At 44.5% G+C, this 22,006-nt stretch overlaps 1 protein-coding gene across 1 annotated transcript in view; it reads left to right on the top strand.

Moving 5' to 3' along the window:
* The window catches only part of SLC35B4 (solute carrier family 35 (UDP-xylose/UDP-N-acetylglucosamine transporter), member B4), a 21,918-nt gene extending 537 nt beyond the window's left edge, over positions 1-21,381 (top strand). The window contains exons 2-10 of the mRNA XM_004677058.2: positions 6,280-6,393; positions 10,665-10,767; positions 11,862-11,911; positions 14,263-14,344; positions 14,561-14,621; positions 16,069-16,178; positions 17,450-17,525; positions 20,071-20,146; positions 20,904-21,381. Of these exons, the coding sequence (XP_004677115.1) occupies positions 6,280-6,393; positions 10,665-10,767; positions 11,862-11,911; positions 14,263-14,344; positions 14,561-14,621; positions 16,069-16,178; positions 17,450-17,525; positions 20,071-20,146; positions 20,904-21,150 (919 nt within the window). The 3' untranslated portion in view covers positions 21,151-21,381. The remainder of the gene's footprint in view (positions 1-6,279; positions 6,394-10,664; positions 10,768-11,861; positions 11,912-14,262; positions 14,345-14,560; positions 14,622-16,068; positions 16,179-17,449; positions 17,526-20,070; positions 20,147-20,903) is intronic.
* The last annotated feature ends 625 nt before the right edge of the window (positions 21,382-22,006 follow it).

The raw sequence follows: 22,006 nt of genomic DNA, 5'->3' as shown, positions 1-22,006 counted from the left end.
CACCACCCACCCACGCCCCGTCCGTCACCATGGTTACCTGTGGGCCTGATCCCCAGACAAGCAGGCCCCGTGGCACCAAGTGCAGGCCCCAGACTGGTTACAAGCTTCAGGCGAGGGCAGCAGGCGGCAGGGGTCGGGGGGCAGAGTCAGGGCCAGCAGCCGACCCAGGGCCACTCCCCCAAAGCCCCCTGAGATGTACAGGCGGCCCCCCACTGCCGCTACAGCATGGGCCACAGATTCTTCCATCGGGGGACCCACGGAGGCCGGGCCTGGAATAAAGACAGAGCATTCAGAAGGAGAGAGCGGGACGTGTGGGAAGGGACGCTCGAGGAGATGCCGGCCAGGAAGATGGCTGCCCGGGACGGTTAAGGAGAGCAGAGGCAGTGGAGGAGAGACAGGAGAGTGACAAGGCCAAACAGAGCAAGAGAAGCAGAGCGAGAGCGAGACAGAAGAGGGAGACACAGAGAACAGGCGCAGGAGGAGGGGAACAGCATGGAGCTGGGGAGAGGTGGCCGAGCTGCAGGCACCAGGCTCTGCGAGCCAGACGCTGCACAGCGGCTCATTTGTAATCTTCGTTTGTAAATTTCACCTCAGTGATTTTTAATCCTCAAAAAGAAACAGAGCAATACAAATACAGATTAAAACAGAGACAGACAGCAGGTCAGAGAGAGAACCAAAAAGGAGAGAGGCCTTTCAGAGATGCAGTCTGAGAGCCGAGTGAGGCCAACGGGCAGGACACAGCCCCTCCCTTCTCCCCAGCGGGGGGGGGGGGCGGTGGTGGACACCGCCTGGACTCTCCAGCAAACCAGTGCTTGGGTCTCACTAGGCGCAGGGCGTGCCCATCCCCGCCCGGGACCCCCCGAGTCGCCGGCGGTGCCCCAGTGCGGGGTCCGCGCCCCCGCCCGGCAGTCTCACGCACCTCACGTAGGGCAGTCCTCCGGGGCGCGGGGGGGGGGGGCGGTGGTGCTGTCGTCACCCCTTTTCGCACACAAGGGAATGGAAACCTGGAGAGTTTCTCACGTGACTGGTCCATGGTTGGCGGGGAGGTGGTGGCAGGTCTTTCTTGACCCTGTTTATGTCACCTGTGTGCCTTTGCCTAGGAAGCAGTCCCGTCTTGTGGACGTTGCAAAAAGTTTTATTTGTGTTAAAGCGGTCCGCGAGCATTTTTTTTGGCCTCCGAGATGGTTGTGAATTGTCACCCAAATGCAACGCTCAGTGATGTAGTGGACGGATTCTTACTCATGCAGTTCCAGCCAGCACCCCCTGCGACAGCATTTCCAGCTTTAAGCTATTAAAGTCATTCCTGTGGGAAGCCTGCATTTGGCGCTCTGGAGAATGACACTTTTCCGAAGGAAACGAGGCTCTTCTCATTGGGGTGGCATGCAAATCGTGTAGAGCAATGATGTACAAAGTTCAGTGGGTAGAAACTTAACTGCAAAGACAGCAGGTGGACTGGAAGAGACTTCGGGACTCAACATCTCAAAGCGAGCAGTTTCAATCCCGAACGTCCCACCCACTGCCTGTGTGGCCTTTTCAAGTCACCTGTGCTTTTCCCAGTTGTAAAAGATCTCTGTGCTGCCTACTGCTGTTTCTGAATTTCACATCATCGCCATTGGCTGTCAGAACAGTTGTCTGTGTGAGATAAGTCAAGTATTATCTGTCTTACTGGAAGTGAAATAGTTCCCGAGAACTTAGATGTCTTTTACTCTCTGCAAGTTTTAGAGCCAGAACTGGAATCTAAGATTTGTAAACTCTTAATTCACTACCTGTTTTCAATTTTCTTGTTATTTTTGAACTCAAGCAACCTGATTTCTGTCACCCAGTTCCTGTAGAAAAATGTATTTTATTTTCTTAAGCTATTCTGAAGCAACTGACTTACTTAAGGACTAATTTCTGATATTACAGAGCTGTTTTTTTTTTTTAATGCACAAAGTGTTGATACAAACCTGTCATTTGTCATTCTGGGAAGTGAGTGGTAAGGGATATAAAAATGAAAAATAAAAACTACTTCACTGTGGTGGAATCATAGAAGGGCACTTGACTCAGAAGTCTTAAAGTGATAAAATCAGGTCAGCTAAGGGAATGAAGGTCAGAGAACAATAGTGTAGTATTTGTGTTGAATGTGCCATTAAATCATACCAAAGGCTGTATAACCTCAGAATATGCTAACAGCTAAAGGACCTCCTTACTAGTTGTGAGTCCTCAGCAAAATTACTTGATGTCACTCAGTCTGTTGTCTCAACTGCCGGGTAGGGGAGACTAACAGCCTCAGGGGATGTGAAGAGCTGGACGAGATGCATGTGCAAAGCCAAGGTCCACTCAGCCAGCTTCCCTTTTTCTTTAGCAACTTTAGTTTTGATACCAGTATCTCTGTGTTGAAAGAAATTTGTGTTCCTGAAAACTTATGGATAATCTAATTTCACAGGAGGTTTTGGTGCATGATGGAGGCTTTTTGTAGAATCATCTGTAAATAAATTATCACTCCTGCTTTTCTTTTTGTAAGTTGGGTTTTGCATATGGTGGTGGGATTTTCATAAATGGGGATACACTGAAAGAGTTGCCCACCAGACTGTATAGCAGCGGAGACCTGACTTGCTTGGGTGGTTCATGGTTAGTCATGTTATAGAGCAGTAAAGTAAGAGTAGGAGTAAGACGTGGTCTTGAAGGTTCTTTATAGATTTAGCCTTATCGGTATTGGTGACATCATCTTGGGACATCATCATGGCAAGCTCATAAATTTGTATAAAGCAGGAAGTATCCTTTTGCTATGGCTTCATGGGAACCAGTAGGTATCCTAACAGGTGCAAGTACAGCACTCCCTATAAATAGAAATGCTAAAGTGACTTGTAGGCAGAGGAGAACATTGGGAGCCATTTTCTCCAAGAGGAAAAAGAAATTTTGGTTCTTCTTTCTCATTTGCATACCTATGCTTAGACCTGTAATCAGAGGTAAAACCCAGTACAGTGCATGGAGCAGGTGGAAGTAATGAATCAGTGACTCAATGGCCCTCCTGAGAGGAGCCTCATACACGCTAACCAGCCAGACACATTGCATGTCTTCCATCAGGCACGCAACCGGAACATTTCCTTTTCCCGTTTTAGTTTTAAGTACTGAACATTGACTCAAGTACGGAAGTTCCTTAAATCTAGAAGAAGAAACGTGAAAGGCATAATCTGCCCAAGTCTTTCTCTTTACTGCTGTTTTAAAAAGTAAAAAATTGAATTCTTGCCCAAAAAGAATTCAGACTTGTAGGAACTGTTTGCAGTGAATGATCCTTGGGGACTAAAGTTCAAGAAAACAAGTGGTTTAGGCCAAAGGAGTCAGATTTTTCCTTGGATATTGTCACATGCCAAGTTAAATAAAATAGACACATTGGTAGCTTTACAACAATATGTACTGAAAAGCTCTCAAAGGTGATTTTTTTAAATTGAATTTAGGGACGTTTAAAAATCCTGTGTGGAAATAGGGGCCAAGCCGATGAGTGTCGTTAAGGGATGGAATGGGGACTGGGTCCTGAGGAAATTTCTTCTGGTACTGTCTTAACACTTAATAATGGTGATGGCTGCACAATTCTATAAATAAACTGAAGCCACCGAACTGTAAAATAAAAGTAATAAGAGTGCCTTTGGTGATAAATTGGCATAACAACACCTACTTCCATACAAGGAAGATAACATTTAAAATTGTGATGCCTTTTTAAAAGGAGAATTCACTTAGAAAGTGAATCATTGTTTGAAATAAATTGCTGCTTTTTATCTTGCATAACCCTGATACTCCAGCTCACATTTGCTTAAAGTGAGGCGCCTGCGCATGCTCCATTCTTGAGGGAGGCTGGTCGCTGCGCCCAGAGGGTCGGGCCGTGGCGACGAGACCTTCCGCCATCCTTATCCCTCTCTGGGTTCCGAACAGCTCCCATTGCAGGTGGTGCCTCTGTGTTCTCTCCTGGACAGGGACCGGGGCTTGGTCCCACTGGGGCTCTCCCAGCGGGCGCCTACCATCATGTATAGAAAGTTCTCCATAGTTGCTCTTTCATTGACTTGGCCCCTGCTTTTGGTAAAGAGGCCAGTGGAAGGGGAAGCCAGGAACCTCGGTGAACCGCCTTCGTGCGTTCTCATGGAGTTCTCACAAGGTTAAAACATGTGCCTTCCACTTTATAGGTGAGGAAAATTGGTCAACATACTGTGTTTAAAAGGGCTACTAAGATTGAAGACCTTTCCAAATAGACAAGATCCCAACTCCTAGCCCCCAAGAAGTCTTTGCTTCTTCCCTTCTCCGCCCCCACCCCCAGCAGATACTTATAAGTGTTTTTTCATGGACTGGCTTATTTCCTCTACAACAAACCAGTGAGGTGGCACTAATATTGTTCCCACTTTATAGATAAGAAAACTAGACGTAGGCCCTCCCTGGTGGCACAGCAGGTTAAAGCACAACACTAAGAAGCTTAAGTCACTTCCGCATGAGTTCGATCCCCGCGTGCCGGGAGGAGATCCACATGGCGCGGCAGACCTCTCCTGACCCGCCCGCTGCTCCCCTCAGCAGTGTACTTCCTCCATCTGCCTGTTCTGCTCCCCACTCTGTCTCTGGTGAATTCTCACCCTCCGCATCTCTGGCCTGTACCCCCCAGTTCTGTATGAATAAATAAATAAATCTTTAAAAAAAGAAAAGAAAACTAGACTTAGATAACATAGTTAACTGTTACTGTCAGAAGGTAAGTAACAGGGCTGGACCCTGCACATCACTGTGCGCTTATAGCCACTGCTGACAGAGAGCTCAGCGGTTCTCATTCCTGTGTCAGTGTGCAAGAATTACCCGCACCTTCCTTGCACACACCCTTTACCACCCGTTCCCCAGACTGCTCTAGTGGTTTTTAATTCCGGCTGTGCACAGAATCAAGTGGAATATTCTTGGAAATACAGAAGCCAAGGCCCTGCCCCAAGCTTATCCAGTCAGAGCTGGGAGGATGAAACTCCTCAGGGATACATGGGTTATTTTTTTTTTTTGAAAGATTTATTTATTTGTGCATACAGAACTGGGGTACAGGCCAGAGGCTTAGGGGTGGCGAGAGGCTTCACAAGAGACAGAGCGGGGAACAGAACAGGCAGATCGACGAAGTACACTGCTGAGGGGAGCAGCGGGCGGGTCAGGAGAGGTCTGCCACGCCATGTGGTCACCTCCGGGGCAGGCGGGGATCGAACTCATGGGGAAGCGGCTTTAGATTCTCAGTGCTGTGCTTTAACCCGCTGCGCCACCAGGGAGGACCCACATGGGTTATTTTTTTTAAAGATTTATTTATTTGTGCATACAGAACTGGGGTACAGGTCAGTGGTTTAGGGGTGGTGAGAGGCTTCACCAGAGACAGAGTGGGGAGCAGAGCAGGCTGATCGATGAAGTACACTGCTGAGGGGAACAGCTGGTGAGACAGGAGAGGTCTGCTGTGCTGTGTGGGTCACCTCCGGGGTGGGGATCGAACTCATGCTGAAGTGGCTTTAGCTTCTCAGTGCTATGCTTAAACCCGCTGCACCACCAGGGAGGGCCCAGATACATGGGCTTTAAAAAAGCAGTCTGCCCAGAGTTCAAAGGCACTGTGCTAGGAACAATCAAGAGTCCCTGTTCCTGTCGCTCAAATTTAGGCTAATGGCTTTAATTAGCTCCTTGATGAGGTAAATGTCTTCCCAGCTTATTTATGGATTCCTGTAATGTTTAATCCTGTCTCCTGAATATAAGAAGTGCTAAAAGCAACTGTCCAGTTCTTTTTGGACTTCTTCCAGTGATTGAACAGAGCCCATGGAGAACAAACCCAAGACAACCAGAACCATTTTAAGTAACTAATTTTCAGAGTGCTTCAAGGAGGCTGTCTGAAGGAATTTTTCCTTGTAAAGATGTTCCTGACAGCCCTTTACTTTTATGTAGATCACCAAAGAGCTTCGATTGCATTCCACCAGGATGTGCTGAGTGCCTTGTATATTCCAAACCCTGTGTTACGAGTAGTGGCAACAGTGTGCGATAGTCACCCCACGGGCCACTGGCAGACATTTCCCCTCCATCAGAGCAATTCTCACTCATGCTCTTCTACACCTAGCGAGAGTGAAATTTTAAAAGCGGACATTCTTCTCTGATGTGTGTTGCTCAGTGTGTGTGATCGAGTGAAAACTTCACACAGGACCGTAAGGCACAGACGCTGGCCCCTCTGCCTGCTGTCCAGAACTGTCTTGACAAGTCTTAGTGTCCTTCATCTCAGTTTGTTATGCCCTTTTTGACTTTTTGTCATTCACACCCCAGGAGGCATCCAGGATGTGGGAACATTGTGACATTCGCCCAATTTTTATTTATTGCTGTGGAAGGCTTCCTCTTTGAAGCTGATTTGGGAAGAAAGCAGCCTGCTATCCCATTAAGGTAAGGCACACTGAATTCTTTTAACTTTTGTTTTTTTATATAAAAAAAGAAGTTCAAAGCTTTCCTGGTACCTGTATAAAAAGAAGCTGAAGTGTCAGTCTGTAAGATTTGTATCAAAGATCAGTAGAGTAATAATTCATTTTCCGAATTTAAAGTGTTGTGAAACTCCAGGGTGCCTATTTTTTAATAGAATTTCTGCCACACTACTTAAATAACCATAACCATGTGTGAGTATGTAGGCAGTGAGAGGCCTGGTATACTCACAATTTTTTTTCCTAGGTCAGTATGTTGCACTCTTTCTGGGAAGGCTCTCATATGTGCTAAGAGAGGTGTCATTGTTTCTTTTAAAAAAATAAATGGCATTTGGAAAGAAATAGAGGTGATGGTGCTACAACATTGCCAGGATGCTGAATGCCTTGAATTGTTCACTTTAAAATGGATGATATGTAAGTTTTTGTTATTTTAGTTTTACCTCAATTAGAAGAAAAAGTTAAGGGAGTTTTACAATCTCAAAAGTGAAAAAAAAAAAAAAATGACAAGCCAAGGCAAAGTTACTGTCCAGATCTTTGTCCATTAGTACATGTTCACATGGCTATACTTGGGCCAGATGGAAGACAGGACTGTTCTGAAAAAAAGCGATGTATTGACAGCTCAGCATTGTTGGAGAGACTCGCCTAGGAGGGCGACCCATCCACTTGTGGGTGGTCTCCGGTGGGCTCTCTTAACCCCTTAAAGGTACATTCTGGTTGACTGTCTGAAGGCTCAATTCAAGCTCATCCCTTTCTCTTTGTTGGCAATTCTGCTTTTAACATAAAGTCTTGCCACAGAATTTTTGAGTTATTAAGGAACAAAGTCCTAGATGGTAGAATTACCATAAATATATATACATATATATGTGGTCATAAAATTATTTGAAAATTGACAGTTGTTAACCTTCAAACTACTCCATTGCCTGACCAAGCTATATTACTTAGCATTCGTTATAATTTGTTTTTATTTTATGTACTTCTAAAACCATTTTTGTTGAGGTAGTAGTGGGTTACAACACTGTGTTTATTACCCTCCTGTGGTAGAGGCCCATACATTTGCAGGTACCATTACACCACCACGCCCACCACCACTCACTCAGCCTCCACTGTAGTTCATTGTTCCCACACAGCACCTCACCTCTGGTAACTCAATACTGCGCTCACATTTCTAGGGTTTGTTATGATTTAGTTTTGTTTGTTCCTATGGTTTGTTTCTTTCTGGTCCACATCTGAGCGAAATCATCCCATGTTGACCTTTCTCCTTCTGACTGACTTTTCTTATAATCCCTGCCAGGTCCATTGGTGATGTCACAAATGGCCACATTTTATTCCTTTTTAATAGCCGAGTAGTATTCCGCTGTGTATATGCACCACATTTTCTAAGTCCACTCCTGCTAAGTGGCACTTACGATGTTTCCAAAACTTGACTTTTGTCAGAAATGCTGCTGTGGAGAATGGAGTGTGTACATCTTTTTGAATTAGTGTTTTTCTAATCTTCAGATAGCTATGGAAGAATGGAATAGCTGGATTATGTAGCAGTCCCATTTTTCATATTTTTGGAAAACTCCAAACTATTTTCCTTAGGCTGGATCAGTCTGCATTCCCACCAGCAGTGTCTGAAGGCTCCTCTTTCCACATTCTCACCAACACGTGCTGTTTTGGGTCGTTTTGATACCGCCCATTCTTGCGGTTGGAGGGGTATCTCATGCGGCTGGAGGGGTATCTCATGCGGTTGGAGGGGTATCTCATCGTGGCTTGGTTTATCTTTCGCTAATGGGAAGTGATGGTGAACGTTTGTGCACATGCCCAGTGGCCACTTTATGTCTTTTTGTAAAAGTGCCTGTTTAGCTCTTATGCCTGTGTTTTCTTGTGTTCAGTTGCGTGAGTTTAGGTATCTGTCCCTTGTCTGATGTATGGCATGCAAACGTTTCCTCCCACTCATAGGGTGTTTTTTCATTTGAGTGACTAAGTTTCCTTCTGCACAGGCCCTGTAGCTCGATGTAGTCCGTTTCTTTATTTTTGTTACCACCCCGCACTGTTGGCGCCGCGTCCCCACCGGCACCCGTGAAGCCAGAGTCGCAGAGTGCTCTGCCTCCCTCTGTCTGTCTGTCTGTCTGTCTTGTGGTTTCAGGCCTTCCATGCAAGCCTTTTGTCCATTTTGAGTTAATTGTTGTGAGAGAGTGATCTAGTTTTATCCTTTTGTATGTGGACATCGGCCTTCTCGGTAATAGTTGTTGAATCTTTCTTTCGCCTTTGTATCCTCTTGGCTGCTCTGCCATGAGCCAACTGTCCGTGTAAGTGTGAATTTTGCCATCTTCAGTTCTGTTCCGTTTCAAGCCTCATCCCTGTTGGTATTGTGACATTCTTGAGTAGGCTGCTAAGGAAAATCTGGCTAAAATTTGCTGTTAGTATTACACATTTGGATTTCCCAGTGTGATGCTAAATATTCTGAATACTTTTTGTTTTTCATTGTCTTTAGGATCTGCTCCCAGGCCTGCACTTACATCACAGGAGAAGCTCCACATTTTCCACCACTCTGGCCCTTTCCTTCCTCCACTCTCTCTTCCCAGTGTCTTCCTCGCCAGCCCTTCTGGGAACATTCCCTCTCGCCACACAGCTGTAGTAGTACCCCAGGTGACTGACTTCCTGCCACCCCTCTTCATCCCTTACAGCTTCCTTCTGTTGTGGCCTGACACCCCCTCTCGCAAGCATTGTGGGTCATCTTCAGGTCCCCAGAGAAACCCAAACCGCCCTCTCTGACAGTCCCTTGCTCTTGCCCTAAAACTGCCCCTTCGTGTGTCCCATTTGTGCTGGCTCGTGTTTTCTGTCTCGCAAGCCTTAATTAAAATCTTGCTCACGCCTCTCATCCCCACGACTGACTTCTCTCCAGTGCTATGTAGGCAGCAATGTGGAATGGCTGCAATTAATTATCCTGAAGCACCTTGATGAGCTCTCCTTACCTCCAATGGCATCTTTGCAGGTTTTCAAGACAGGGCTAAGAAAACACAGCAGAAACCTCGCTACTCTTCAGAGGCGGTGAAATCATCCTTGCTAGTGTCTTTGCCTGTGGGTAGGACCATGTTCTACATCGTCAGGCTCCATAGACTTTCCAGGCTGTTCATGTTGCGCTGCAGGCCGGCCTGTGAGGCCTGGCGCTTTACCCAAACAGCAGAGGAAAGGAGGTCCCTTCAGGGAAGATGGCTTGAGGCGCCCCTTTATCAGATCTGTGCCTGCAGGAAAAGGTGGGGACCTGTATCTAATGATCAGCAGCCCGGACTATGGCTCCACTGACTCACCTTTGCTCTTCATTTTTCACTCAATTATTGCAGTGTTTATCTTCTTTTGACTAGGTTGTGCCTCTTTCTACTGTATTGGGTTGAATCAGGTGAAATTGCTGATGTTCAATATTTTTGCCTTACAAAAAAGGTGGCAGTTTGATATGGCTGAACCTGATGTGTGTGAAATGCATCTTAAGGATTTTTCTAGGTGAAAGTGGGAGCATGCATATGTATGAGTATACTCTCAAATTATTTTATTTGTTCATAATTATTTGTATCTGTCTTTTCATCTTCTAGGTTTTTGAGTTACTGATTTTTTTATTTTACATTTTTATTATAATTTGAAGACCTATAAACTCTCAGAAATAATGGGGCCTGGTTTTAAATACAACTCTGTACCAGTAATGTGATGTCCTCATTAGTTTAAGGCCTCTGGTTCAGAATGTGGGCTACTTTTAACAGTTAAAAATAACACTTGACTTAACAAATCTATACTTTAGAAATAGTGAAAATTAATCATGCAAAGAAGTGTAGAACTGTATGAGATTAATAACCATTTTCAAGTTCTTTAAGAATATATGAAAATTACATACAAAGAACTGGTAGAATATTAAAAGTTACCTGTTTGCTTGACACAACCTCTTGATTTTTAGCAGGTAAATACTTTTTTGCAACTTGGTTTTAAGTTGCTTGAAAGGTACTAAAATAATAGGCTTGAAAATACCATAACAGTGTTTCTTGAAATGGAATCTAGTTCAACTTTTTCCATGTTAGATTGACTTTGTGAAGTATTTTAATATGTGCTAAGTATTTCACTTCACTTTACAGTAGTAACACAGTCTCAGTACAGAGAAAATAAACAAAATACGTCTAAGCAAAGGATAGTTATTTGCTGGTACACTTGATATTCCAAGTCTTCCAACTGGCAGCTTCTGTGTGATGTGTGGTTTTCTCTGCCTTTCAGGTACTACGCCATCATGGTGACCATGTTCTTCACCGTCAGTGTGGTGAACAACTACGCCCTGAACCTCAATATCGCCATGCCCCTGCATATGATATTTAGATCTGTAAGTCCCCCCGCACCTCTCAGGTTCCTCCGAAATATACCCCTAGGTGGTAGGTTGAAGACATGGGAACCAGACACGTTTTAATCAATGAAGTTGAAGGGGCAAGAGCTGGTCTGGTGAAGGAGAGAGCGAGGCTGGCTTCAGCGAGAATTAGGCAAAAGGAGAAATGTAGGGAGGAGTGGCTTGTGTTTATCTGTCTGAGATCTTATGGGTCATTAAGAACAGGAAAGTTAAAATTCCCTTGGCAACAGATTTTACCTTTAATTTCCTTCATCTGGTGGATTTTTGGGTTTACATTTGCTATGAATGTTACTGTACTTGTTTCTCATCACTTCCTTTAGCTTCTTCCATAGAGTTCCTTTTACTTCTAGTATATGAAATGGATTCTTTTCTGATTTTTTTTTTTTTTAGTCAGAGACAACATCATTAGAGAAAGAAATTCTGGATGAAAGGAGGGATTCTCCCAGAGTGGTGGAGGTTGTCGTCTTCATCTCACGTTTGGAGGGAGAGCTCTGACTTGAATATAAATATGACAGTGTTCCCCAGAGAGCAGGAAAGACCACAAGGGGAATGTGGTTAGGATTGCAGAAGTATGCAAAATGGAATTGCAACACTTCTGTGTGGTCTGAGTTTGTTAAATCAAAGGTTGGAAAATATCACAGCCACTATAATTTCCAGTTACAAAGCCACTGTCATGACTAAGATGGCCCTCAAGGCATGGAGCCCTTCCAGAGAAGAGACCCCTGCCTGGCCTTTCTTGGTAACCCCAGGAGAGCGGAGAAGCTTATCAAAAACCCTGATAAGCTAGATAAATGGAAAATTTAACAAAAAGTCATCTATCATTTGTTCTGAGCCCTAGCTTAGCTATCATTGATTATTGAGAAGTGACCACTTTTATTCTTTGTCCTCTTGAAACTTTTATTGTTTTACTTGATAGATATTTGTGGTTCATACTTTTTTCCGTAATAACAACACCTGACTTCACATCCTAACCCCCTTTCCCACTGTTTTATCCCTGTCCGTGTTCGGGCATTCCTTGAAGTACATTATTTTCTCCCCCTGGGTTACTAAATCTCTGTTGTCTCTATTTACAGGGCTCTCTAATTGCCAACATGATTCTAGGAATTATCATTTTGAAGAAAAGGTAAACAACCCACCTGTATTTTATGTGGGGGAAGCAACCTGGCCCTCCCTCTACAGATCCGTTTGGTTCTTTCTCTCATGGTGATGCGTTTGCTCTGGGCCTCAGCCTTGTCGCTTAGTTCTCTGTGTGAGGATGCTGAGCACTCCTGAGACAGGTGACCAGAGAGGAGAACCCACCAGAATGCTGGAGCAGCGGTCTCTCTGGGTACAACTAACTAGCCTGGGTCATTTTTGAAGTTTTACTATTATATTAACCTACGAAACCAGCTGACCTTAAGTTCACTGACCCATTTGGATGGCGATCACTGCTAGTTCCTATGACTATTTGACATTTCAATTCGAATTAATTTACAAAGAAATGGAATTAAATATTTCGCTTCAGTTTCACCAGTCACTTTGTGATTGGTGGCCATAGATGACGACTGGCAGCCATCCTGGAGACCCCAGAGATTTCCAACCCCATAGAAATTGGTGGGACAGAGCCCGTAGGCAGGTCCTGATCAATACAACATGCGGAAAGAATAGATAATGAAAACAGTTCCTGAGTAGCCCTAGGGGCCAGAAAGATGGAGTGACATGTCTCAGGACAGTTAAGCTCTCTTTGGGATGAAGCAGGAGAAATATCACAAGTACCTGGGGTTTTTCTTCGAATTTGTCACCCATCCTTCTCTCGAGCCCCACTCCTGACTCCCAGGGAGCAGGAGCTTGGAAAGCGACAGCACAGTCGAGAAGTCTCAGAGGAAGCTCACTTCACTGCCAGCTCCAGACTGCTCCCGCCGATGCCATCTTCTCAACACAGTTATCAGCCCCGGATTAGTATTCGGTACCTGCCTGCACAGTAGCTCTTCATGCAGATGTGGGAACGTAACTTACATTCCCGGCTGTGACTTACAAGGGCTACTGGCCCGTCTCACGAGGCTCCTTGTCTCCTTATCTCTGGTGCATTTCCGGACAAGCGGCACATTCTTGGCTGTGTTGGGCGTGACCCCTAGTTATGAATAGCGTAGAATTCACCTTGGGACGACACAGTCCTGCCAGCCTTTGATTTAGTTTCATAACAGGAATACAAAAGAACATTGTGGAAAAGGAATGTGCTTTCCTGGCACGACCCTCCAAAGCCAGGCACCTCTGAGACACCTCATTTAAAAAAAATTTAAATATATTTATTTATTTAACATCATTCTTCACTTTGTGCCTGTTTTCACTTTGGTTGTAATCCCCGGGGACTTCCCACCACCAGCTCACCCACGTGCCATAACCACAGTCCTGGAGACATCTCATCTTGAATTTCTCTGGGTGAGCTTTCTGACTTGTCAGTGTATATCACCAGGAGAACAGGAATTTCTGTACATTTACTAATGTGGTGAATTAATAACTTGTTATCATCTTTTATTTTCCTTGGATAGAAGCCTGTCATGTGCGTTCCTCATTCCAGGATTGGAAGATCAAATCTGGCTTTACCTGAGCCATGCCCTTCAATCCTTCTTGGCCTGAGTTACAAGCCTGTCCATCTTGACCCTTCCAAACTGAAGCGACCCCTTGTTTTCCTATGCTTGCTCTCCCCAGCCACCCCTTCTCTGGTGCCATTTTCCCCACTTTGCCACTTATCCAGTACTTTCAGCCATATCAGAGACCCTGTGACCAGAACTATACAAAGTAGTTGATTAGAAAAACTCAGATGATCCATCCTGTAAATTTAATTTCTTTTCTCTTGCCTGAGGCCTTTTGCTTTATTACCCAGAACCTGCTAGGGAAGCTAATGATGCTGTTTTAGTTAATGTGAAACATCGTTGTTACTACCGCTAACAGTTTGATTTAGTCTAATATTCCCGCCTTTCTTCAACTACGCCAACACTGAAAAATATTTAAGAAGTTCGGAGACTAAACAAAAAAATCCTCCCTTGAAAATGGCCAGTGAGATGATTTTCTGAGTTAGGAATCCTGCTCCTTGTACGTGCCTTGTGTTCCTCCTCTGGGTGGTGCATGTCTTCACATGCCGGTCTGGGCCCCCCAAAACAGGAAGCGGCACAGGCCAGTTAAGGTCTGAGTCTGGTTTTCATTTGGATGCTTAAGAGAAGGATGGAGTGTCCTCTGGCCCGTCTTTTTTGGGTTTTGTTTCCTGATGAAACAGTCAACGGGTGGACAAACTGTTCTAAACAACGCCCAGGAGAGTGTTGTTTCGAAACCATCGGCACCCTGATCCTCTATGCACAGAACTTTATGCACACTGCTGGGATGGGCAGAACCCCTGGGCCATATCGTGGGGATTGGTGCTCACCTGCATAGCTGTGTGTGCATCCTGTGGGCCTTTCATCTTGCTTTCCTGAGGTGCTCTTGTTCTTCTTTGTGCAGATACAGTGTCTTCAAGTATACCTCCATTGCGCTGGTGTCTGTGGGGATATTTATTTGCACTTTCATGTCCGCGAAGCAGGTGGTAAGAATCACTCACAAATTATTTCTATTCACTGCTTGCCATGGGGGCTTAGGGGCCAGCCACTTATTAGTGGGATAAAATAAATTTAAATGCTTAAATGTAATATAAGGATTCAAGTCTTTGAAAGAGTGGAATAGAAGAAATTGTTTCCCTTGAGTCTAAACACCTTGTGTTACGTTCTGGTCCCCGGACCTAATCATTTTCCTTGTTTCCTAGACTTCGCAGTCCAGCTCAAGTGAGAATGATGGATTCCAGGCATTTGCGTGGTGGTTACTAGGCAAGTATAGTAATTACGAGAAAGCTAATTGCCTCTGTAGTTCTGTTTGCTGAGTTTTCTCCTAAGGGACATGTTTCTTGGCCAGAAGCTTTGGCTAAACAAATTATGCTTTGAAAGGGAGAGGCACCTGGGATCATATGTCTCTCAGCCTCAGTGTTCAAGAAATGAAACAAGAAAATGCCCACGTTCCTGGGAATGTGTTCTGGGACCTGGACCTGTGTTTTGCAAGGTCACCACTGGTCTACTGGTCTAGGAAGAAAGGCACTTGTCTGCTTGCCCGTCACACTCTGGGAGCAGATCTTGTGTCTCCTGTTTCTTGATCCGTCTGCTGAGTAGAAACTTCTACAAAAAAGGACACATTTCAGCAGTCGAATCTTTACATTTTCAAGGAAATTTTCTACATCTTGGATTTATTTTTTTCAAAAGTTAGCTGTTCCATGGGGCAGTGTTCCCAGTCCCGACTGACATCAGTCTGCTGGGGGATTTTTTAAACAAAGGTATCTCTTTGTGGAATTAATTAGACAACTCCTATAGAGCTTTGTCCTCATGTGGGACACGGGGTGAAGCCCAGCTACTTTCAGAATGAGACTGATTAAATGGAAAGGCAAGGACAAAGGCTAGATTCTTGTTTCTTGCCTTTGACACTTTTTCCCTTTCAGTTGCCATTGTACACATAGATCTTTTTTGAGCTATTGGATAAATAGCCAATAAGAAAAATTTGCAGAGGGTATAAACGTATAGTTCATGGGGAACAAAATTTAGGGTCAGTAATTTTGTGTTTAACTTCACTAATTTAGTATCAAACTAATGCAAAACCAAAACAGTATCTTTTTATTTCTTGCTTTGCTATATTGGCAAGATAATAAATGAGTATTGTTATTGCTGCTAAGAGTACAGTAAGATAGTCATTTTCTTGTAAATTTTTATAGTATATTGACACAGACTTTCTGGGAAAAACATTATGTATTGAGTTTTTTTATATGTCTCAACTTTTGACTCAGCAGTTTCAATTATGAGCATTTATCCTGAAGAAATAGTCAATGTTTGGTTTAAATATTTATACCCAAGAATGTACATTGATTATATTCCTGGAATAATTGGGAGTTATCTAACTGATCTCTGTCCTCATCTTGTAAGATATCTCAGTATGTTCCATCCACATGGTAGGGTGACATGCAGCCATGAAATCATCTTTTTGAAAAAATGAAAGTCCAGGGAAAAAGTCATGAAAACAACATATAAAATTGTATTTATTCTGACGCTGTCTTAGTAAAAAAACAGATGCAGACATGTCCGGAGAGAAAACAATCAGTAAGGACTGGACAGTAATATTGTGGTTGGTTTTGATTTTTGTTTGAAGTTTTGTACATATTGCCAGCCTTTAGACAACTATTAGTGTCGGCAAATTAGCAAATGCAGACCCTGGTAACCGATGTTTGTTTTCTAGGTATCGGAGCTCTGACTTTTGCTCTTCTCATGTCAGCAAGGATGGGTATTTTCCAGGAGACGTTATACAAACAGTTTGGGAAACATTCCAAGGAGGCTTTGTTTTACAATGTAAGCGATGGCTTAACCTGGGGGCAAAGAAAATCACCGAGTGGCAACATGTTATTTCCAGTCAGTTCTGGATCAGTTTATTAACCAATGAGTTTTTGTAGTTCATAGACTGAAGTACTTTTACTAGGCCACATGTGTATTTGCAGCCACAGTTGTCTGCCCAAGATGACAAGAGATCAGCTATGTGAACTACTAAAGGGTCCTGCTTGCCAGGAACTACCCACAGGGGCAGGACCTTCCCCTCCAGGTTCCTGTAGAGGAATTTAGGCTATGGAATATGGAAACCTAGGAAAGACCAATAGGCTGCAGCGCACCGAACCCTGGGAGGCGGGCCTTGGCAAGTGAGGGCTCAGAGGACAGAATGGGAGAAGTCCTTCAGATGGGCTTTGTCCAAGGAGAGTTGAATTAGCTAACTATGTATGCTGACACTGCTTTGTTTTAAACTGCTGATCTGAAGCCGCTTCCTCCTGCTTTCCGCTGCCCCCTCCCTTTTGCAGCTGAGACAGTGCCCAAAGCACAGCTCCTCCTGGAAGGGTGGCAGGGTGATACAGTTTGCTGGACTCAGTAACCCCAGAGATTCATCCACAGCCAATGTTTTGTCCTGAGGCTGCGGGCAAACAATTCTGAGATACTTAATTGGAGTTACAGCACAGTGTGTCTGGGAATTTTGAAAACAAAGACACATCTTATTTGGTTTACAGTACCTGGCACATGACAACTGCTCAGTAGACGTGAGCTTTGGTTCCTTGGGATTGTGGGGTGTGGTGGGTGGTCTCTGCCAAGCACCTTAGTCTTGGGGGGGTCTCTTTGCCGTTTCTTCTTCCTCTTCCTCTTTTTAGTCTTGTCTTCATTTCTTTCCCCTCACCTTGTATTGTCTTGAGTCTCCTTTGCCACTTGTTTTTAAAAGTACCTGAAATCTGCCTTCACACTCTTTATGATTTGCACATCCATTATACTTGCTTCACCATTCTCAAAAAGAGCAAACCCTTCTGGGCCAAATGCCTCGATTTAAGTCTCCCACTCCCTTTTGTTGAGGAAAGTGATAGCCTTAGGCTCCCCAAGGGCCAGAATGGTAGTCCAGGCTAGGTGGGTCTGGCTGCCATCCTGGGGTGAGAGCCTGGATGCCTGTAATGTAGTGAATTACTACTGCCTTCCTTTTCTTGATGGTTGTTTGTCAGGGGACATGTAAAACTTTCAGCCTTTGTAAAGCTACTCTAATTATTCTGTAATGTTGTTTCGTTTAAATTTATATGAAATATTTCTTCCCCTAGCATGCCCTTCCACTTCCTGGTTTCATCTTCTTGGCTTCTGATATTTATGACCATGCAGTTCTATTCAATAAGTCTGGTGAGTTTGGGGTTCTCCAGTAGAATGTCCTGGCAGTTTCTGAGGCAGAGTTTCAGTGTTACTCTTCCCTTGGCCACTGTTTATTTTCATGATCTTATTTCAGTTACCAGCCCTGTCCAAAGCACCCACAACCACCTCCCAGGACTACACAGTGCCATTAGTCACCAGCTGGGCAGCAAAAGCTTTTACAGGCACGCCTCAATTATTTGCAAATGAAGTAAGATAATATCTTCAAATTTTCCTGCTTGGCTTCAGAACTTGTATGTTTGCAAATGAGTGTAGAATGTTGGAGGATTTAAGATTGCAAACAAATAGCAGTAGCACTGCAGAGACGGTGCCTCGAGAACCCAGGCAGCGTCCAGCCCAGCGCTGCTCTGCTCCCGTTCCTCCTCGGCTGCTGTGAAAAGCAGATCTGCTCCCAGACCCATTTGAGCGTCCCTGGAGTCAGAAAGGAAGCAACCGCCACGACAGGGCTGGTTTCCGAGTTACCGGTCAGCTAGGTGCAGGAGTAAGCCAAATTTGTTCAGATGTCCAGAGTGTGAGTTTAACTATTATGTTTTTCTAAGTGGCCATTTAATAAACGAGCTATAAATTTCCAGTTATTGAAAGACATTATTTATGAGATCTGATGATCTCCTAAAAAGTGTGGCCTGTTGTCCAGATGCTGAGCACACAGGAGCAGACCAGGGTCTTTAAATCACACAGTTTCACTTGGAGCTGAAGGCCAGTGTGTGTGTGGAGCTGCAGCAGGTGCTCAGCGGCACTGCTGTTTGCCGAGTTGGGAGGCCGGGGCGCTCTGAGTTGCAGCACACCTCTCCAGCCGCCTCCCCAACCCTGTGAGGAGCACAGGAGATGAGGGCGTTCCTAAGGCTCTGAGTTACTCCGAGCGCCATTTCTGATTTTTGACAAGGGCTTGTCAAAGTCTCTGAATGTCTCCACATAGCAGCGGGCGACAGAACAAACCCTGTTACCAGGTGCCGAGGTTGATTTTGGTTTGGTGACCGGGAAACTTCTTCTAAAAGTCTCAGGGCTGGGAGTAACCTACAGTTTTCTTAAATCTGCCTTCAGCTTGTTTAGAATCATCCCTACATTAAGCATACATGCTTTTTCTTTTTCCTTGCTTGTCTAAATGTCTCAGGTGGACCTGTTATCCTTGAAATTTCTCAGAGCAGAATAGCCCACTAAAAAGTGTTAGCCATTCTAATTGCTTCTTTCCTCAGCAAATTGATTCAGTAGCTCTCTGAAGTGGTTAAGCAGGAAGAACACTTGTTAATTTTCTTTTCATTCTAATGCTTGCTGTGTATCAAGATAGTTGAGTACCAGATTATTGGGATTTCCCACTGTTCCAGACAGATGGTCATAGCAAATTATAGCAAACTATATTTATTTATAGGGCTTTTTTTTTTTTTTCCAAAAGAAAATTCATATTCCTTTGCTAACCAGAACTCGGCTCACTTTGTTAGAGTTCCTTAAGTTAGGCTGTTTAATTTCAAAACCACAATACGGTGTAACAGTGTGTAGCAGTACTAATCTCATTTTCAACAATTCCCGTGTCCTTATTCTTTTTGATCTTGGATATTTTGTTTCTCTCCCAAATATTTACTGTGCAAACCTCATTATAAAATACTAACTTAAGAAGTTATTGAAAAGAAGAAAAGTTATAATTCCATTGCCCTATATACCAGATAATTTAATTGTACTAGTTTCCAGACCCTGTCTACACAAGTTCTCACCTAGTAGTCTTTATGTAGATAAAATTTTATTCGTGTTTTCTCGTCTTCATTCTAAGTTTTCCTTAATGTTATTTTGATAATCTTGATGATTTTTTAAATCAAAAGTGTAACACCTCATCTAGCTTAGGTACCTTGCTTAAACAGCCTCTGTTCTATATAGAACATTTAGAGTTATTCAGTTAGTCCTTGTTATTGCTAGTACTACAGTGAATGAAGAAATTTGTTCTTCCTTTAAATTATCTAGGATTAATTCCTAAGAATGATTGTCAGTACTTTTGTGACCCCTTCATGAATATTAGAAAATTAAATTTTATAGACAGCGCCAATTTATACTCCCAGCTCCATTTCCAACTTGCCATATGGAAGTTCTGTCCATACGTGGTAGTCACTATGAAATGGTATCATATTGTTGAATTGGGAATTCTTTGATTCCTTGCAGGGTTGAGCGTATTTTCAAATGGTTTTTAGTTACAGCTATCTCTCCTCTTGTGTTGTTAGTTAAGAACATATCATTTTGAACCTCTCTGTGCTTCACTGTCTGTCTTTGTAAAGTGGGCTCCTCGTCAGTAAATGGTACAGTTTATTTTAAAATTAAAACAAATTGTGATTTGTTTTAAGAGACTCATTTAATAGCCCTTGAAGCTGGTGTAGTCTGGCACCAAGGCAAATAATGTGTGTTTGGTCCAGCTCTGTCTGCAAGGGAAGTAGCATTGCTGTCTCTGTTATGTTCAGTCTGTGTCCTTTGTTCACAAAGATGGAAATGTTATCTGACTGAAGTGATCTGACTGTCTCCCCTCTCTTCCTCTCTGCAGAATTATACCAAGTTCCTGTTGTTGGCGTGACAGTGCCCATCATGTGGTTCTACCTCCTTATGAATGTCATCACCCAGTATCCTTTGGTTCCTCTGTGTTAGTTTGGTGTAGGAATGTTGCTTCTCTAACAGGGCAGTCACGTGGGTTTCATTTCAGCTAGATCTCTGCAGGGGCCCGTGTGGCTCGCCAGAGCGAAGCTGGTGCTATAGACCAGTCAGCGGGTCTCAGAGACTGTAGAGGAAATGCTTGGGGCAGAGGATGAAGTATGAGCATGTCACACACATGTTCTGAGTTCTACCTGGGCTCTTCTACAATTCTATGCTAATTCACTAGCTGTCACAAAATTCTGAAGGAAGTTTCAAATTTATTAAAATGTAAATTTTAAACAGTTCTTTTGAACAACTAAGTCCTTTATACAAACCGTGAAGTCTCTGAAACAGTGAAACATACCATATGGTGAGATTGGCCCAATTGAGTTCCTTTCTGGAAGGTGTGGCACCAGATCAGAGAGGGTGGGTGTGAGCCCCCAACTGAGTGATACGTATGTCCTGACTAGGGGGGTGACCGTTGTAACCTGTGGAAGAATCCAGACTAAGAATTATCAGGGTTTTAGGCAGTTTCAAGTTTGTATCCACACGTGGTTAGCAGGACAGGAGTTCCACAAGTTGTCCCACCAGGGAGGAACAGCTGTAGCCACACCCATGTTTTCTGGTTCTTAGAATGTGAACATTGAAGCCAGGAACCATGTCAGAAGGTCCCCCTGCCACCCCCCCCCACTCCCCCCCGCTCTCTGTCATTAGCTACAGAAAACCACCTTAACCCCACACCTCCAGGTACGTGTGCATCCGGGGTGTCTTCATCCTTACCACAGAATGTGCCTCCCTCACCGTCACATTGGTTGTGACCCTGCGCAAGTTTGTGAGCCTCATCTTTTCCATCTGGTACTTCCAGAACCCTTTCACTCTGTGGCATTGGCTGGGCACCATGTTCGTCTTCATTGGGACCCTGATGTACACAGAAGTGTGGAACAACCTGGGGGCCAGGAAAGGCCAGCCTCACGCAGAGGACAAGAGGAAGTGAGGCGTGCTGGAACATGTGTTGTAGTTAGTGGAGGGCTGGCCCTTGTCCTTTTTGTTAATGCTGAGTTCCCCCCCCCCCACCTCCCAGTTTGAACCAACCATGTTGCAGAGACTCCTCAAAAGGAGGAGACTTCTGAGCTTACTCCTGACTTTATAGGCCAACATTTGTGGACTGTGAGTAGGGACCCCTCGACCCTGCAATAGAAAAAAAGAACAGTTCTCTACCACCAAACAGCCTGTTCACTTTATTCCCATTTGGTTGACCTGAATGTTGAGTATTGCTGATTGAATTCCGAGTCACCAGGGCTCAGAGCCGTGCTCTCGATTGAGATTCTCTCTCTGGTTGCTGTTCTGAAGCTTCTCTGCTGTGCCAGTTGTCATCTGTGCCTCCTCCCTGTTCCTCTACCCTTGTGCCCCCATGTGCCCATCGGACACTGCAGTGTCATCATTAGGAGCCAGTGAGTCCCAGGCCTGTGCTGGGGAAGGGGCAGTGCTCTGTGATCCGAGCCTCTACAGCGGGCTTGCTTGCTTTCCTGTGCAGAAGTCATGCTTCCACATCTTCCCTTATGTGCTTCGAGCAAACCTGCAGCCTGTCTCTACAGCACAGTGTTAGCAAGAAAAGGTTGTGTGAATCGGGAATGAGATGTATCTCTTCTCTGTCTTCTACACAATGCCCATGAGCTGAGAGCTGAGAGGGTGACACCAGCTGGGCCCAGAGGAGCTGGTCTAGGTCAGCACCCAAGAGCCACAAGCCCCCACTAGGCCCAGCCAGGCACGCACAGTGCTGCTTCCAAGTGGTTGGTAAAGTCTTTGCTGCTGGAGCACAGGTCCAGTGCCACCTCCCAGTGCTGATAGAC

This window comes from Condylura cristata, unplaced genomic scaffold, assembly GCF_000260355.1.
Source record: "Condylura cristata isolate star-nosed mole 26May11 unplaced genomic scaffold, ConCri1.0 scaffold00005, whole genome shotgun sequence".
Lineage (NCBI taxonomy): Eukaryota > Metazoa > Chordata > Mammalia > Eulipotyphla > Talpidae > Condylura > Condylura cristata.
This window is presented reverse-complemented; position numbering and strand designations above follow the sequence as displayed.